The 19,809-nt window shown below is 40.4% G+C and overlaps 1 protein-coding gene across 1 annotated transcript in view; it reads left to right on the plus strand.

Annotated features, from left to right (window-relative positions):
* The first annotated feature begins 5,788 nt into the window (after nucleotides 1-5,788).
* pigs (GAS2-like protein pickled eggs) overlaps nucleotides 5,789-19,809 on the plus strand; it is a 39,560-nt gene continuing 25,539 nt past the window's right edge. The window contains exon 1 of the mRNA XM_089264702.1: nucleotides 5,789-6,221. Within this exon, the coding sequence (XP_089120828.1) occupies nucleotides 6,054-6,221 (168 nt within the window). The 5' untranslated portion in view covers nucleotides 5,789-6,053. The remainder of the gene's footprint in view (nucleotides 6,222-19,809) is intronic.

Here is a 19,809-nt window from a genome sequence, read left to right on the forward strand (position 1 = left end):
CCCGCGGCGCATTGTTTTGCTACAATTTCCAATCAAATGTTGCACAAAACGCCAACAACAAATAACTAACTTACGCCAAATGGTTAATCTGCCCACCTAGCCGACCAATCAATGAGCGCTAATTAAGCAATATTCAGCAAAAGAAAAACCCACGTAACGCCATTAAATACTATCTGCAGCTCCATTGTGTAAGACCTGCAGACTCGATGACTCGTTGACTCGATTGTGACCCGTTTAGCTCCACACTTAACTGAAACCCATTCTAAATCTCACTTTTGTGCTCATTGAAGTAAGAAAGGAAAATAAAGTTGAATTATGGAATAGAATATATAGCATACATAGATTAATCGAGATACTTCTCAAATTAGACTATATGTTATAAAGTGATAGAGAGAACAGACAGATTAAACTTTATATTATGGATTAGCTAAGAGTTTTCCATACTAAAACTTTGATATCATAGAAGAAGGAGTCGAACAAGCTCACAAGAAACAAGTGAGAAAGCTCTAGTCGAGACAGCTCGACTACGAGATCCCCTGAACCCTACAAGCAACTGATATTTCAATAATAATTAGCAAACACACACGCACACACACACACACACACACACGCATACAAACAAAGAAACGCATATACACACACTCACATATACAGGCGATTGCGCTTGGGTTGCGCTGCAGTGTTGGCAATATAATGACAACTTATTTGTTGAATAATTTAATTTCTAGACGTACGATCGTAATGAAACTTTCAGAACGTAATCATAATGTATAAATGTATGTGTATACCGAAGCTCAAGTCTCTAGTATTTGATATACGACTTTTACAAAGATGAGGGTGAGGGGGTGGATTTAGGGGTGGGGGGTAAATTTTAACAAAAACCGAAATTGTATAAAATATATCTTTATATACATTTTAAATTTGGAGACTCTAGCTTGAAAGATGTAGGAGATATAATTTTTTAAGTGATCTTCGATAAGGTTTTTTATCGATAAAAAAGTATCGGAATGAGTTATCGTTTTTTAGTGATAAACTCGATAAGCGCGTGATATGTACGGACATTTTAAAAAAAAGTTTAAGTCTCTAGCTCTTATATCTTCTGAGATCGACGCGTTCATACATACGGACGGACGGACGGACGGACGGACGGACGGACGGACGGACGGACGGACGGACGGACAGACAGACGGACAGGGCTAAATCGACTCAGCTTGTCGCCCTGATCAAGAATATATATACTTTGTGGGGTCTGCCACGCCTCCTTCTGCCTGTTACATACTTTTAACAAAACCATTATACCCTGTTTTCCCATTTTCAATGGGTTCAGGGTATAAAAACCTTTTGAAGGATTTTCGTGACACAACTGTATAATATCTAATGAGGATTACTTTGAAGGGGACAAACTGGAATTGATGAATAAAAAAAATCCTGATAGATCCGCAATCCATATTGATATACCATATAGCACCCGCAGCATCCTCTATGAGTCGCTATGCTGGGCTAGTGTATCTGAACTTCGTTGTCCTCATCATCTATATACATATATATATTTATATATACTTATACATAGGTATATATAGCACATATTTAGCTTTCGTTTATTGTTCGTCGTATTAAGTTTTGCTTGTTTTTAATGCGGGCCGCGAGTTAAGTAAACGGGCTAAAGCTGGAGCCTAATTAAGATCACGTTGTGACGTTATATAAATGGCAATAGCGAAAAAATGCAAGAAACCAAATACAAATAAAAACAAATTAAACCAGAAAAGAGTACGAAAAGTTAAAAGCCAAAAACCGAAACCGAAATGCGATTGCATATGCGATTGTTTTTTCTTTTGTTGAATTCAGTTATTTTCTTTCTTTTGTATACCCGTTCAGCAAGTGAAAGACGAGTCTATTCGTTGCATAGAATGGCAGAATCACAGACTTATAGATATCATTACGGATTTATCAATATATATGGGATGAATATCTTACGTAGTCGGAAATGCTCGACCGCGAGGTTCTCAATATATTATTAGTATTTTTTGGCTCGAATTGAGTTTTGTTTTTTCCTGCGAGAAAGTTGCGTTCGTCATTGTTGAAAAGAAAGTTGAGGCTTTGCATACGAGATCCGTTGTAAAATCATTAAATAGGGAGGCCCTCACGTATACGGTATAAAATAACCCATATTGACAGTTATTCAATAAGGATTATAATATAAAGTGTAAAGTATACGATGCAAGGTGAGGTATATTGTCTTTGCATGAGTTTAGGTATACGTTTTGGTATGAGGCACAAGAAGTAAGCTACAAGGCATACGATATTTCATAAAAGTTTTAAGAGTTTTAAGTAGAGGAAATTCCATTTACTAATGTCGCATATTTAGTAGAAAGTATGAGAAAATTGGTGTAAAGCTGAGGAAATCTCAACTACGATTTGGGAGGAATTGATGTACGATATTTGGGACCTGACATTAGGTACAGGAGTACAAGAATTTCGCCCTTATGTATTCATAAATGTTTGTTATATAGAATAAGAGATGTGGTATGAGACGATTAGTTTATAGTATAAAATCTAGAAATTTTTGTTTTGAGCGGGAGTTAAAGCATTGGTATAATCTCTTATACATATATGATATTTAATGTATAAGAGTTATAGTATAGAAGCGATATGATGATGTATGGTATAAACAGTTAAACAGATTTGTATAATATGTAAAAGAATAAGCTACATAGACTTCCATATTTCATCAAGTTACGACTTTTCTGAGAATACATGATATTTGGTATATTATGTTGCATATTGGGGTTGCTATAAAATATGGAATCTCGAACATGAAATTATGAAATATGTTAAGTTAGCTAGAAAAACTTGTGGAGAGGCGATCAAATAAATATTTCAATAATTTGATTAATTGAGCAAGATTGAGAAAATCGCAAATCGCACAATCGAGCTTACGGAGGGTTCACTGTAGTCAAAACGATGTCACGAACTTCAATGGGTTCTACGGCTGCGGCAAGGTCGGCATTATGATTGAATTCGCATGCTTCGTGCAAATTGCAACAGCTTATGCAACAACAGCAACGACAACAGCAACAGCAACGACAGCAACGACAGCAACAGCAACCACTGCAATTTGATAAATAGATAAGCGATAAGTTTTATGGCTGGATTAGCCTTGGTTAATTCGGGATTTGCTTTTGAACGGACGAGAGACTGAGACTGAGAGCGACTGACGTTGCTGCGGCTGCCACATTAATCTTCGCCTGCCACAAACCTTTTGCAGCTCGCGCGCTCGCTGTCTGAAGTTCACAGTTCAATTGAGCTTTACCGCTAATTAGCTCTGCCCGCTGGCCGGCCGGCCGGGCAGGTGAGGCGGGGCTAGTGGCTTCAGCTAGGGGGCGGTGTCAAGGGAACATGCGAGATGCGACTCATGTTATGTAGTTGTAGCTGTTGCCAGCCATGCCGTGCCAGGCCATGCCATGCCATGCCTGCCACACCTGCCCCTTCCTCCAGTCGCTGCTGTGGCCATTGCTGTTGCTGTTGCCGTTGCTGTTGCTGTTGCCGTTGGCAATGCGATTAACCTGGCGCCAAAGAGTAATATATATTTTATATATAATATACATATATATACTTTTCTGTCTTATTTATTGATTTTATTTATATGAGGTTGCTGTTGCTCCATTGCTGCTGTTGCTATTCATTATTGTTGCTGCTGCTGTTGTTGCTGTTGTACATAGTTTCAAGTGTTTTTGCTATTCCACATATTGATATTGATTCGGCTCTTGTTGTTCCCGTAGTTACGGCAGCTATTGCTACACATTGCTGTTGCTTTACTGTTGCTGCTGTCGCTATTGTAGTTGCGGCCACTGCTGCTGCAGTTGCTGCGGTTCCTGCTGATGTTGCTGCTGATGTTGTTACTGTTGCTGTTGCTGCTGCTGTTGTTCTTGTTGCTGTTTCTGATGGTGCTGTTGATGCTCTTGCTGCTATTACTCCTGCTGCTGTTGCTCCTGTTGCTGTTGCTTGACTGTTGCTGCTGTAGCTATTGCTGTTGCTCCTGATACGGCTGATACTACTGTTGCTGCTGCTGCAGTTCCTACTGATGCCTCTGCTGATGTTGCTGCTGTTGTTGTTGTTGCTTCTGCTGCTGTTGTTATTGTTGCTGCTGCTGCTGTTGTTGCTGCTGTTGCTGTTGTTCCTGTTCCTGCTGCTGTTGTTGCTGCTATTGCTGCTGCTGCTGTTGATGCTGCTGTTGCTGCTGCTGTTGCTGTTGATGCTGCTGTTGCTGCTGCTGTTGCTGTTGTTGCTCCTGTTGCTATTGCTGCTGCTGCTGCTGTTGCTGTTGCTGTAGCTGTTGATGCTGCTCTTGCTGTAGCTGTTGCTGTTGCTGTTTCTGTTGCTGCTCCTGCTGTTGCTGCTGCTGCTCCTGCTGTTGCTGTTGTTGTTGCTGTAGCTTTTGTTATTGCTATTGCCGTGGCCTCTTGCTGCTGTTCTTCATGATATTGCTGCTGCAGCGCTGCTGATAATGTTGCGTGCTATAGCTGTTGCTGCTGCTCTCGCTGCTGTAGATATTGCTGCTGTTGTTCTTGTTGTTGCTGCTGTTGCCGCTGTTTCCGTTGCTGCTGCTCTTGCTCTTGCTGTTTCTGCCGATGATGCAGCGTGCCTTTGGTTTTGCTGCTGCTACGGTTATTTTTGTTGTTGCTGCTTCTTCGACTGCTGCGTGCTTTTGCTATTGATGTTGCTGCTGGTGCTGCTGCTGCTCATATTGATGTAGCTGCTGCTGTTTATTTTGTTGCTGGTGCTTTTATTGTTGCTGCTGTTGCCATTGTGGTTTTGTATCCCACAATTATGTCAGCTGCAGTTCCATAGTCGTAAATTTGCGCCGCTCGCTCAATCCACATTCATTCGGTTGGCCCAGCCAAAGCGGGGCAGGTGAGCAGGGGGCGGCAATATATTGCTGCTGCTGTTGCTGCTGCTGCATGTGGCAGCTAGCTGGCGAATTGTGACAATCCATTAAAAGCAAATATGCATTTGGAATGCAGATTTAATGGGAAATGCACATATTGAAATTTATGATACCACTTGATCTCGCTTGAGTGTGCGAGGGTTTTTTTTTTCTTTTCTTTTTTTTTTTTTTTGTTGTAATTTATTTCTTTATTTTGTATATCTTAATCAGATTCCTGAACGTGGAGTTCATTAGTTATATTCAGTTGTTATGCAGGCATGTTCCGCTTTTCACTTTCGACAAGAATGTTCACGCCAAATGCCTTTTAGCGCTCGCTCATTTATTCATTTATTCACGTTCTTGCGCGTTCGACTGCTACGGCTCTTACATATTGTTTCAATTGCAATTCGTTTATCTGCATTCATTAATTTTTTATTTCTGTTTCATATGCATACTGGTAAATGGAATGCTGGAATGAAACACTTTATGGCCCCAGGGCTAAAGATCTAGTGGGAATGAAACAGTCGGCCACTAAATTGTGAAATATTTTCAGCTATGTTCTCTCTTGCTCCTATGTGGAACGTTGGAATGAAACACTTAACTATGTTTTCAGTGTAATATTTTATTTTGATTTTCTTTAAAATAAATTTCCACTCTACGTCATTAACAATTTATGCCAAACTCCAGAGGAATGTGTGAATGAAACACCCGATTAGCTTTAACCTATTATAAGATTAATATATGTCGACTTTTAATTAATGATATCGTTTCTTTCGACTCTCTTTGCAGAACTTGAAAAACTTGAGAAAGACCTAGTGAAAGCTTTAACTGAGAGAACAACGAGAGAGAGAGAGAGAGGGCGAGAGAGAGAGGGAGTGAGAGATCTCGATACTCTCTTATCGAAACGAACGAGACAATGCACGACTCGCCGGTGTTGGGCCAACGCTAAGTGAAGAGCGTGTCAAGTCCATGCACGACAATTAGCTACAAATTGAAACCCATTTTCCCCCCGCCGTACAAGCTGAAACGGTGTTGAGTAACGCAGACGCAGAGAAACGAACATAAATACGAATAGAACGAATTGAGAATCGAGTGATTCGGCAAAACGATCGAGTAAATCTTGAGCGCCATGGCAATGCTCGAGGCGCGGCCTTACAGGCCATTCAAGTCCAGTGAAGAGTATCTGGAGGCGATGAAGGAGGATCTCGCCGAATGGCTGAGTACCCTCTATCCGGAGCTGGAAATTAGGGCGGAGAACTTTATGGATCGCCTGGATACGGGCGTGGCGCTCTGCAAGGTAAGCTCAATATAAATTTACCACGTACCTCAGCTAGCGGTTAATGCAGCTGTTAATTTAAACGTCTGTTAATTAACATGCCGTTGACATTGGATCTCAAACAGCAGTAAAACTGTTTTAACTTGTCGCTGCATGTTCAATTAATGATTGCGCCAAGTGCAGCAGCTGCCTGACCAATATGCATACGTATGTATTTAGCGAGTAGTTGTTACGTTTATAGAGTTGCCAGGTTTTTGGTTTTAACATGCAGTTGACATTTGTCTCGAGCAATCTGAACTCTGCCGGCCAGCGCTTGATTAGCGCCCACTGCAAAGCTATTGTGCTGCGTGGGCGTGGCTGGCTGGCTCCAGGTAGAGGCCACACGCACGGGGCACCGTTGCCTGCTGCACAATTCTCGATTTGGTTTTTATGGCCCGCAGCTGTTCCATTCGACCGATGCATAAACAAACATGTGAAATGTGAAAAGCTCTGGCGCACACATTTCAAGCAGATGATGCCGCCACCTGCTCGGAGTTTGTTTTTTTTTTTTTTTTTTTTTTGACTCCCGGTTACGACTAAGGGCTCCAAAGATTCCCGACTCCGTAGCTCTTAAAAGAAAAATTCAGATTTGCCTCTGCAGCGCTTCATTGATGTTTGTTTGCTTAGGTGTTAAAAGCACAAGCGATTCACGGATGCATTTGGGTCTAGCGCTTTATAGGCCAGTCAGTCAGTCAATCAGTTGGTAACTGTATTTATGATGGGCATGCACCACTGCACCGCTGCACCACTGCCGCACGCTATAGTTGCTTGTCTACTTGGTACGGGCATATCCTGGCATTAACCTAACCAGAGTCAAAACTCCGGACTAAGTCACACTCTCCCTCACACACACACACACACACACACACACACACACACACACACACTTAGCAGCACTTATACACCTAAAGAGGCACCGTTTGCAGCTGAGGTTATCCGCGTTCGTTGTGCCTGAATGCAAATGTGTTTTGTGAGTGCTTAAAATGTTAGCATTCCTCTACTATGTGCCTGCTCCTGGGCCCGTGAAGTGGCCAGAGCCAAGTTTCTGTTTCACTTGCTCCAGTTTATGGCTAGGTTTTTGTTTTTTTCTTTTTGTGGCCATTCAACCTCAGCCTTATCGAAGCCATCGGCTAGGGCCCCAGCCAGGCTCTACTTAAAATAGCTGAAGCATCCCTAATGCATGTCGCCCTTAGCTCCAGCCATGCCAAAACTGGAGCAACCTTTATCGTCTGCCTTTATCCTTAGCATGAATTCTGATGCAGCTGCTGTTGAGCGAGCCAATCAGCATCTAGACTTTAATTAGCTCAGTGAGAGTTGATTATTACAAATTGGAGCTGAGTAAAGCTTAGGCTTGACTGCTTTATTTGCCAGTTAAGTTCATGTTAAGTACCTGCTTGTTAATAACAAATTTTAATGGCTCAACATTAATTTAACATGAAATGAATAGAATTTCAGTTTGTAAAGCTCATGTTAAATAGCTGCTTGTAAATTTACAATGTAGTTTGTCTTTATTGTAGAGCTTGCAATGTTGTTTTATTAGATTCCGTGTAAGCTAATGGAAAATATATAAAATATAAAATATTTTTGTTACATTAGGTTTGTAAAGCACATGTTAGAGCTCATGTTAAGCTAAGCCTATCGTATCGTATTAAAATTTATGGAATTACAGTTAATTGTTAATAGTTAAGGCTAATCTTGACTAAGCTTTTCGATTTAACAATTTGTGAATTCCTTGTATTTGATGACCTGAAGTGTTATATATCATTATAATATAGATATTATGGGAAATTTTTCAAATTTCCTAGTCCAGACTTGGATCGATTTGTGCATATGTTTAATGCGTTGCCTGTGCTTCCCGGCCTATAGCTAATTTGTTTCTCTATCTCGCACATCATCTGCCTTGCACTCTCTCTCTCTCTCTCTCTCTCTCTCTCTCTCTCTCTCTCCCTCTCTCTTGCACATTTTTTTGACTGCAGCAAATTCCATTATGCCACTTTTAATTACCGATGCGTTGCCGTTGCCTGTTTTGGTTTTGGTTTCGGTTTCGGTTACGTGGCGCATGCCATAAACCTCTGCCCATTGCCAGGGTGTGCGTGTGTGTGTGCATGTGTGTGGTTTGTGCCATTGCCATGCTTGTTGTGATTATGGGCGCTGAGTGGAGCCGAGTGGCGCTGCCCGCGGCTACTGGCGCCAGCCTCTGTGCAGCGACGACGACGTCACGCTGGAGGCCAATAGCCAAGACCTCAACGCGTAGACAATTTGTCTTGCCTGTGCTGTCTCTGTTGTTGTTGTTGCTGTTGCTGTTGCTGCTGCTGCTGCGAAGACCAACTGAATGCAGTGCAGTGCAGCGCCAAGACTGAATTCCTGCCACAGAGATTCATATCGGGCACGCGGCGTCTTGTGGGCTCTCCCGCTGTGCTGCATTGTTGGCGGCTTGCTTGCTGAAAGAAACAAGTGAGAGTGCTCTAGACGCGTGCATGACTGACTAGCAGATGCCCTGTAGAAGAGTGAACATGCATATATCGATGTATCGAAATTGTTGTTTATAGTTGTTTTATGTAATAAAAGGTGCAAAAATTTATAGGAAAATATATCAAATAATATTATAGATTTACCTCTTATGCATATGCATATATATTATACATATGCGTATTTCATATTTTGATAGAGCTCTTCAAGCGCCTTCCTAATGATTTTTGTCTCTGGCATATCTTATATAGGGGTATATATTATATTATATTTATATGTATATATACCTCTTCAAGCGTCTTCGTAATGGGTATATATTATATTATATTGATATACATATATTTATACAGGGTATTTTATGGCAAAGACATGCATACATACAGAACGTCTCACAGACTTGCAGCCAAACTATGCTTATATCGATATAAATCGATTTTATTATCGAAATCGATATGAACATATATATATATGTTTATATGCAAAATATAGTCTGGAAATACCTGATCATATCCATCTATATATACATACATATACACAATAATTAGAATAGAAATCAGTTTATATCTACCTATACAAGGTATTGCAGGTATTTTCAATAGATGCCGTTATACTTTATGGTGCCATAGCAATCAGTTTCTGTCTGTCTCTTTATTGGAGGTATAGAAGAGAAACAGAGCGAACTCCTTAGATCATGCCCTGTTCCTTGGCCGTATTCTCAGTGAGGGTGTCACGGCTGTTGGGGGGGGAGGGGAATTATATCAGCTGCATATGGTGATGGATATGCGTGGAGCATATAATCATAAAGTTGCTTTGATCTGCGGACGGGCTGTCTTTAAATACACAAAATGAGCTGCATGCATAACTATATATTTATTTATTTATCCAGTCCGAAAGACACGAGCGTGGCATTTCGATTTTGCATGTCAAGAGATGCAATGAGCGGGAGTCTGGATGGGCGTGACGGGGCGTGCCGGGGAAGGGGGTTGGCTGCTGCCGGAAATGTCATAAGCATAAATTTAATTTTTGATAATTGTGTGTGTCGCGAAGCGTTAATGGAACTTTAATTGAAACTCACGACACGGCGTGGCAGCAAACGCAGATACTTTGTATCTTGTGGATGCGTTTTACTTGAATGAAAAATCAGGCAGGAGCAGCAGCAGTAGCAGCAGCAGCAGCAGCAGCATCTATATGTTGCATGTCTTCATCAAGGCGGGAGTGTGTATAAATATCTATATAAAATACACATGCATCTATATAGTATACTCTCATGTATCTATGTATATTCCCGTATATATACATATACATTTATATTCATATTCATTTGTATCTGGGCGGGCTTCATTTTAGTTCTGAGCATTGCCAATTAGCGTAGACAGGTCGTTAGCGGCGATCATTAGCGAATTGTCTAACGATCCACGTGCAAAAGCAGATACATAGATACATTTGTATCTGGCTAATTAATGGCTGGCAGATATATTATGATGTGCCGCAGCTGTGCTGCAATTAACGCACAACTAGCCAACAAAAGACAGATCGCAGATACAAATCTATCTCACTGCAAAGATCACAGCGATTATCATCATTAGCAGCGCAAGGAAAACATTAAAACACGGAAGAATAGCATCGACTGAAGACGAAGATCTGAAGATCGCGCGACTCGAGCCAAAGTTAGCGGATCGACGGAACATTCCTAAGCTCATAGTCAAATGACACCTAAGAACATTGCTATAGACACATTGATAAAGATGAAACATATATTATTTGAGCATATAGATATAATTACGGAAGAAGATACTGCTACAGAGATACAATACAATTGAGATACAGTACAGTACAGTAAATGAACATACAGTTATTACAATGATACAGAACGATACAGATACAGATACAGATACAGATACAGATACAGATACAGATACAGATACAGATACAGATACAGATACAGATACAGATACAGATACAGATACAGATACAGATACAGATACGATACAATACAGATAGAGATACAGATACAGATACAGATTACAGTACAATAAGATTACAGTAAAGATACAATACAGATACAGATACAGATACAGATCTAGATACAGATACAGATACAGATATACAGATACAGATACAGATACAGATACAGATACAGATACAGATACAGATACAGATACAGATACAGATACAGATACAGATACAGATACAGATACAGATACAGATACAGATACAGATACAGATACAGATACAGATACAGATACAGATACAGATACAGATACAGATACAGATACAGATACAGATACAGATACAGATACAGATACAGATACAGATACAGATACAGATACAGATACAGATACAGATACAGATACAGATACAGATACAGATACAGATACAGATACAGATACAGATACAGATACAGATACAGATACAGATACAGATACAGATACAGATACAGATACAGATACAGATACAGATACAGATACAGATACAGATACAGATACAGATACAGATACAGATACAGATACAGATACAGATACAGATACAGATACAGATACAGATACAGATACAGATACAGATACAGATACAGATACAGATACAGATACAGATACAGATACAGATACAGATACAGATACAGATACAGATACAGATACAGATACAGATACAGATACAGATACAGATACAGATACAGATACAGATACAGATACAGATACAGATACAGATACAGATACAGATACAGATACAGATACAGATACAGATACAGATACAGATACAGATACAGATACAGATACAGATACAGATACAGATACAGATACAGATACAGATACAGATACAGATACAGATACAGATACAGATACAGATACAGATACAGATACAGATACAGATACAGATACAGATACAGATACAGATACAGATACAGATACAGATACAGATACAGATACAGATACAGATACAGATACAGATACAGATACAGATACAGATACAGATACAGATACAGATACAGATACAGATACAGATACAGATACAGATACAGATACAGATACAGATACAGATACAGATACAGATACAGATACAGATACAGATACAGATACAGATACAGATACAGATACAGATACAGATACAGATACAGATACAGATACAGATACAGATACAGATACAGATACAGATACAGATACAGATACAGATACAGATACAGATACAGATACAGATACAGATACAGATACAGATACAGATACAGATACAGATACAGATACAGATACAGATACAGATACAGATACAGATACAGATACAGAGATACAGATACAGATACAGATACAGATACAGATACAGATACAGATACAGATACAGATACAGATACAGATACAGATACAGATACAGATACAGATACAGATACAGATACAGATACAGATACAGATACAGATACAGATACAGATACAGATACAGATACAGATACAGATACAGATACAGATACAGATACAGATACAGATACAGATACAGATACAGATACAGATACAGATACAGATGCAGATGCAGATACAGATACAGATACAGATGCAAATGCAGTTACATATTTACAGTAAAGCTGCTCTCAGCTAGGGTATCCATGCTTCGGCCTGGTTACCATTCCAATTTCTGTCTTCATTTTTAAGTGCCATAGTTTATCTTCTATTTATTTTTTTGGGGCCAGCCGGCCGTCAACGATTTCTCGAGTCAACTAATTGAATTTGATAAAGCCGACGACTGCTTTTAATTGGCCAAACACTCGCACTGCCAATTATTGCCGATAGAAGAGCATGCCACAGCCAGAGTCGCAGCCGCAGTCGCTGCTCCCCAATTGCTACGATTAGAGCACACTGCATCGAACGCTGGGCAGTTAATGAATGCATTGCTTGCCCAGTTCCAATTATCGTATTGTCCAAGAAAGTTACGACTGGAGGCTCAATTAGCCGGCCGCCAGTTGATTTCCGCACCACAAATCGAATAAACGCCGACAAATCGATGAACCAATAAATGAATAAAGCAAAAATCTATGTGCAAGCCAGAACTCAGAATTGTGTCTCAGATCTAAGCCGAAATCGTTTAAATTTTATCCGAAATAGAGCTTTGATAAGAATAGCTTATCGATGCTATTGCTATCGATAGATTAGGACTTTTGTAACTGTAATAGAATAGAAATTCTTTGTCAGCTGCTATAAAATATTATATATGGCTTATTTAATTGAGAGAATTGAGTTGTTTGCAATCTTAGACATCGTCTATGGACAGCTCAAAAGTAATCGACATTGTACAACACTGCTCAATATCTTTTCATAACAAATTGTCGCTGAACATAAATACATGTATAAAGAGAAGGAGAGAGAGAGAGAGAGCAAAATGTGATTTGGACATTTGATATTAGCCGAGAATTGTGATTCTTGATCGGTCGGCTGATCAGTCGATCGCATTTGTTCGTTCGTGACTTGTTGGCCTTAACACTTCGTGAGTCCATTCAATTTAATAGTCCAACTTCGGTCGTTGGCTTCTTAATTGAGACCCGGACAGTGCTCTGGACGCCACCTCTCTTGTCTGTCCACTCTTGTCTCTGGGCTCTTGTCTTTGCCTTCCACATTTATTGGCTTTGACATGCATACCAAGTGGCCAAAAAGTTATTGGGAAATTTTTCGCAGCTCGCTCTGTCTGGACGTGGACGTGGACAATGCAATTCCAGTTGATCATTGATCCTAAGTATATATGTATATATGTATATATATTATGTATGTGTGCATGTGTACATTTGAATTACAACTAGAACATATCGTTTGCTAAGCATATAATATTCTATACAAGTCCATTCATTCGCATGCATAAACAGTTTCCTAGAACCATTATGTTTTAGATCTTTAAGATCGATCTTATTGATAATATTTACATAAGAGAAACTTGAATGAATGGTCGCATTAATGAACTCAAGCATGCTCAATTCATAGTTACCCTGTAATCAGTATTCAACTGACTGAACAATTGATTTTTATCTCATTTGTTAGGTTTTACTTAGAGGAAAAAATCGATTTCGCAATGTTCAACATGAATATATATCATCCATATCATATCTGAATTTAGCTGTAAAGGAAAATAAACTGCGAGTTATTCGTATACTCACATTGAAAGGTTAGAGTAGCTGAGAATGGTTAATGGTAGAGTTCATTAAAGTATCTGGTCAAAAATACGTATCTTGCTTATGCGATACTACTCTAAGAATATCATATGAGATGATTTAATATTTACTATATACACATATTACTATTACCATACATATGATATATTCCACTGTTACTTCATCAATATCTCTCATCTATATAAATCTCATTGTCATGGTTTATATAATATTCCGCTTGAGCGCATTTAATTTAATAAACCAACTAATCTAATTTATGTACAGCTTGTATTAAAGTATTTTGCATTGATTATTATATTTCTGATCTATTTGAAGGACATATTTTTGTAGTGCTTTCGGCACATTCCAAATTGTTGACTTGTTCAATTTGATAGATCTTGCGAACGAACTTGTAGCTACAATTCGCAGTTTTGTACAATTTATCAAGATATGCACATGGTTATGTTTTTAATGCTCGCTCACGCTCCGCTGAGACGAGTATATTGGTTCCGCTGGTATGTGAGACAGCTCTGCGACTGGCATTAGCAATTTCTCTTGATCTGCTCTACCAACGGACATGAGCGTGTATTTTGTAGTCGGGTAAACTCTTTGGTAATATTCTTACGTGGTTTTCTATCCGCCAGTGACTGGCACGCCTTCGCCTACCGTCTGACACATATGGGTCACTTGTGCCTTATGACAACTGTCAGCCGAGATACAGATACATATGCAGCCAGAGATACAGATAGAGCTGGAGCTAGAGATAGAGATCCGAAATGTTGATTTAGTTATTGCCGAAGGCAAATCGAAATGAATCAAATTCATTAGTGCCAATTTATTGTTTGGCATTTTTTTTTTTTTTTTTTTTGGTCAGCAGATCAAGTATCCAACTGCATCTGTACGCGGAATGGACCAACTGCTTCGCAACGGGCGCACAGCTGAGCTCCACTTGGACTCCAGTTGGGGCCAGGCGTCGGCCGAGGCGTGTCCAATCCGATTTGGACTTTATTAACGGTGCAATTTGTACGACACTGAGCAACAGCAGCAAACAGTCGCTAAAGCATGGCAACTATTTTTTTTTTTATTTATCGCGTATTTTTTATGCCCATGCCACCCTATAAACATGGCTTACAAGACTCTCGTATGCACTCGAAGTTGCCTGAAAAATGTACACGAGATGTGTGACAAAATTTCGTATCTTACTTTGCTTACCATACGATTGCTATTCGCTGCACACTTTTGGCAATTTTATCCGCCTGGCAAAGTGCCTGGTAAAGTCAAGTAATTGAGGATCCTTCTTACTTGTTGCCTGGCGAACATCACAGTTGATTGCAAAGTAAATCTGGAATATAGGAAGGTACTTAATTATGCATAGATTTTGATTTAGTATTTAACAGCTTTACTATTTAACTGCTTGGCAATCTTCATTGCAAATGAAATGGAAAAACTCTCAGTCTTCTTGGCATTCTTATATTTGCTTTTCTTTCCATCGATCCTAACCACAGCTGAAGTCAGTCTGATTCATTGCTTTGGCGATTTAGTGGCTTGCAATTTATCCGCCTGGCAAAGTGCATTGCAATGCAATTTTATTATTTATTGCTGTCAATGGCACGACAACAACAAGTTGCCACACAAATTGTATGCTAATGCCTCGACCCAGAGCACTCTCAAGCAGCGGGCGGCCAAACGCAACCCGATTGTCCAGTTGTTCAAGCCAGCTGGCTGCCTGGCTGGCTGGCTGGCTGACTGCCTGGCTATTAGTGGTCCACTGAGGTCCAGAGAGCAGAGAGCAGCGGCTCTTTATGATTGTTTTCCGTTGTCTGATTTATGGAGTGTCTGCTGACTAATTTGAACTCTGGCGTGTTAAAGTTCTTGTAAGTGGCCGCCACTGTGCCACTGAAAATTCGCTTTTGTTTTGGCTTTTTGTTGCTACTGCTGCTGCTGTTGTTGTTGTTGTTGTTGTTGTTGTTGTTGTTGTTGCCATTGTTCACTGTGGACCATTGTTATGGAGCGGAATCGCTGCTTGTGGCATGTGCCGCTGCCTAAGATCAAGATCGTCGCTAGCTGCACGTATGTGTGTGTGTGTGTGTGAGAGTGTGTGGGAGCTATAAATAGCTGAAGCCTCAAACCCCCCCCCCCCCCCCCCCCCACACTCCGGCATGGCAGCCACACAAATGTCTCCATTAACGGTCATTCGTCTTAGGGATTGCGCTCTATATTTGTCGCCGAGTCCAAAATAGACCAAAACCAATGCAAAGGCAATGCCTCTGGGAGAGGTGCGTTGCGATGCGGTGGGTTGGGGTGGAGGCGATTTCTAAAGGTTAAAGAGCGTCACCCCCTACAACTAGCTGTCAGCGTGATGCAGTTGCAGTTGTTATCGTTGTTGTTGTTGTTGTTGTTGCTTTTATTGCTGCCCCATGCTCATGCGTCACGTTGCCGTTGCCGTTGCCGTTGCCGTTGTCGTGCAGTCTCAATGGCGACAATCATGTGGCGGCCGCCCCACAAAAAAGGAAGTCCAAAAGTCGTTGAGCGTCGCCTACGAAATGCGCCAATTGTTGTTGCCTGCCGATGATTCAGAATACACTGTTCGCCATGTGTAAACGGGTCTATAGACATACATATGTACAGAGATCCATGGGCATGCTGACTTGGATCTATGCGAAAAGTAAAGTAAATATGAGTAAATTTGTTTTTGGTTATGCCCTGTAATGTAATGTAAATGCGGGCATATTGGTGGCGGACATGCTAAATATATACAGTTAAGAGCTTACCTTCCCATGAGCTTTTAGTGGTAGCAGCTAAACTAAGCTAAGGAATTAGACATTCGATTTCAGTATGCACAACAAATACTTATTGCTTCACCTCAATATCAATAGCTAAAGTTTAATTAGATTAATTAATATTATTTATTATTAATTTCAATAATTCAATTCATACCCTACGATTTCAAGAAACAATTTGTTGCTATACGAAGACTTTAGTGGCGCACTGTATATTGGCTTTCGTCTGTGTTACATTTGCCATTGAAAACTAAAACTATAAGAATCAAACAGTTATTACTGCACACCAATTATTTTTAAAAATATATATCAGCTAATCACATTGTATGTGTACATATATATTTTTATATATACATACCTGTTTATATATGTACATACCATGTTTCGGCTTCATTAATTGCATTAATTATGTTATTTAGCCTTATTTGCCGCGAACGTTCTAGCGCGCTTTTGTCTTGATTGTTTATTTTGTGATTTGTTTTGGTTTTAATTGCTTGCACATAGCAGGGTCACACTGCATATACATGCATGCATAAATCGGTCGTGCGCTTGCGTGCGTGAGTGCGTGAGCGTGCATACGAACGTCAAATGCGCAATGCGCTAGGCAGGGTCACACTTGTCAGCAGCTTTCACTGGCCCGAGTCCATGCAATTTATGTATGTGTGTGTGTGTGTGTGTGCGCGCGCGATGAGTGTGCACAGTTGCTGTTGCCTTTGAAATTCCGCAAAAAGTTAAAAAAAAAAAAACAAATCGCCTTTCAAGCTAAACTTCAAAGCAAGGCCGGCGCCGTTTCCCACGCATTTGGATGCGTCTCATTGATGGACTGCACGTAGCCATAGGCCGGTACGATGTCACACTGACTCCGCGCATGTATGTGTGTGTGTCGCTTATAACAGTTACAATAAACAACCGTTTTGCATGGCATAAATATTGTGAATTGAAAAGCCAAATATGAAAAGCGCGCACTGTTTAATCTAAGTAGCGTATGTGTGTGTATGTGTGTGCGTGTGTGTGTGTGTGGGTTGCAATTGTCGTGTCAACGTTTAAAAAAGAGTTCGCGTCACGTTTGTTTAATAAAATTAATATTTACATATGCTCGTATTTGACTTGGCAAGCATTGAAATGCTTTTGCTTGTGCTTTTGCTTTTGCTTTTGCTTGTGTCTCAGCGATCTGTGCCCAAAACTGGACAAATAGCCAAATAGACGAGACCCGGCAATTGGCACGATTATCTCCCACTCCCCCATACCTAGCCGCACGGCGTCCGATCTGCCCAGATCTCACTCAGATTATGGCAGGCACATATTTAGCCAAGTTGTTGCCAAGTGTTTACCTATTTTGGGCGCGTTTTGTCTCACATTTCTGTTCGAGTTGCCAATTCGATTATTAAGTTTTTCCCCAGTTGTGTCTCTTTAATAATTTCACATGTTGCCCAAGTTAATTGCATTTGCTCAACTGCTTATTAGCCAGTCATCGTTTACCAGGAAGTTCAGGCCAGCGGATAAATGTTGCACATATATGGCAATGCTAACGATTAGTTGAAGCTGAGTTATTAGATTGGCCAGCAAAAGCCCTACAAATACACGGAAGAATGCTTCAAGTTGAAGCCGTGCACTTTACCAGGTAACTGCTAAGATAGGCCCCGCCCGCTCTCTCTCTCTCTCACTCTGCCTGTATATATGCTTAATGCGTACTAAGGGATCATTCAAGGCCTAACATGAACTTTGCCAGGCACTTACCAATACAGCTGAATCTCTGTCATTCTATTTGCGGTTCCTTACTTCTCCTTGCGGGTATCGAAAAAGAGACAGAGAAAGAGAGAGAGAAAGACAGAAAGAGATAGAACTCCTGTTCCTAGTTACCTCTTCTTTTTCTCGATTTTTTGTGTCTCTATATCTCCTGCTTTCGGTTCTGCCTTTACCTCTCCCTATCTTTTTTCCACTTTCTTCTTAGTCCATCTCTCTTTTCTTTAAGATAGTAATCGAGCCTTTAACACGCACTTTACCAGGCCTACGCCCGAGTCTGAATATAACAAGAGGTTTTTTCCGCTCCTGCTGAATATGCAGTTCATTGAAGCTTTGGGCCATTTACCATGCACTTTACCAGGCACATGCTAATGCCAACTCTCGCTGTAATATCTATAACAGGAAGCACGCAGCAGATCAACTCAGTGGTCAACATAATGGGAGCTGCTCTGCGCATGGTTTATGGCCCGTTTGTTCGGTTCAATATGGTCTCATCCGTTTCATGCCATTCCATATCGTCTCGTTTCGTTCCCAAGGCGCGCATTCTTGTGTTGTTTTGTTTATTTTTGTTATTTTTTTTCTCCCTCCCTCTCTCTGTCTCTCTCTCTCTCTCCTCTTTGAGCAATTGCGACAACATTTGTAACTGTCTCGCGGCGAGTCGCTCGCTCGTTTCGGTCTTTCTTCGCGGCCCCATAGTCGAACTGTCTATCTAATTTTGGGCCGAGTCTAAATTCAAGTTTATAACTAAATATGCGCTTGGCAGGTCCGCAGAGGGCGAGGCCGAGGGTTCGCTCTGCCCCTCCCCACCCGTTGCTCTGGAAGCCGACGCGGGGCGATTGGCCTCGATTGCGTTTGCGCTTGCGTTTGCCACATTTTTTAACAACTTCACCCACATTCAAAATTCGTTTTGGCTATGGCTTTTCGGAAAAGAGTCGAAGAAAAAAAAAAACACAACTCAAACTCAAACTAATATCAGCGAAACGAGAAACCAGTTCACTTTGGTTTAGTTGTTGTTTCTTTTTGGCGACGACGGCGGCGACTTTGTCTTGTTAGCTACGTGGAGCACAGTTAGGCTTAGTATATATTGTATGTAGTATAGATACGAATCAGCCCATTCAGGTCGTATCTGAAACCAACTGTATCTAGAGACACTTTTGAACACAATCGAACTGCAATTGTTTCGTTTTACTGTTATTCATTTGCAGCTATCGAGCTAATTTCGAATACGAATATTCTACACATTTCAAGCTCCATTACTATTGATAATGCCAGTATCAGTCTTAGTACCATGGCGATTATTTTGGGAAAATTGTTGAGCCTTTGCCATATCAACTCCACTTAGATTCGAATCACTATTGAAGGTCATTGACTCAGCATTGATACTATCATTATAAATTGACTATCCATCCAGCATTCTAACTATAGTTTTCATTGGCATATTCATTATCTTTATTCCTAAAAA

This window comes from Drosophila navojoa, chromosome X (assembly GCF_054131105.1).
Source record: "Drosophila navojoa isolate 15081-1374.11 chromosome X, UAZ_NAV_1.0, whole genome shotgun sequence".
Classification (NCBI taxonomy): domain Eukaryota; kingdom Metazoa; phylum Arthropoda; class Insecta; order Diptera; family Drosophilidae; genus Drosophila; species Drosophila navojoa.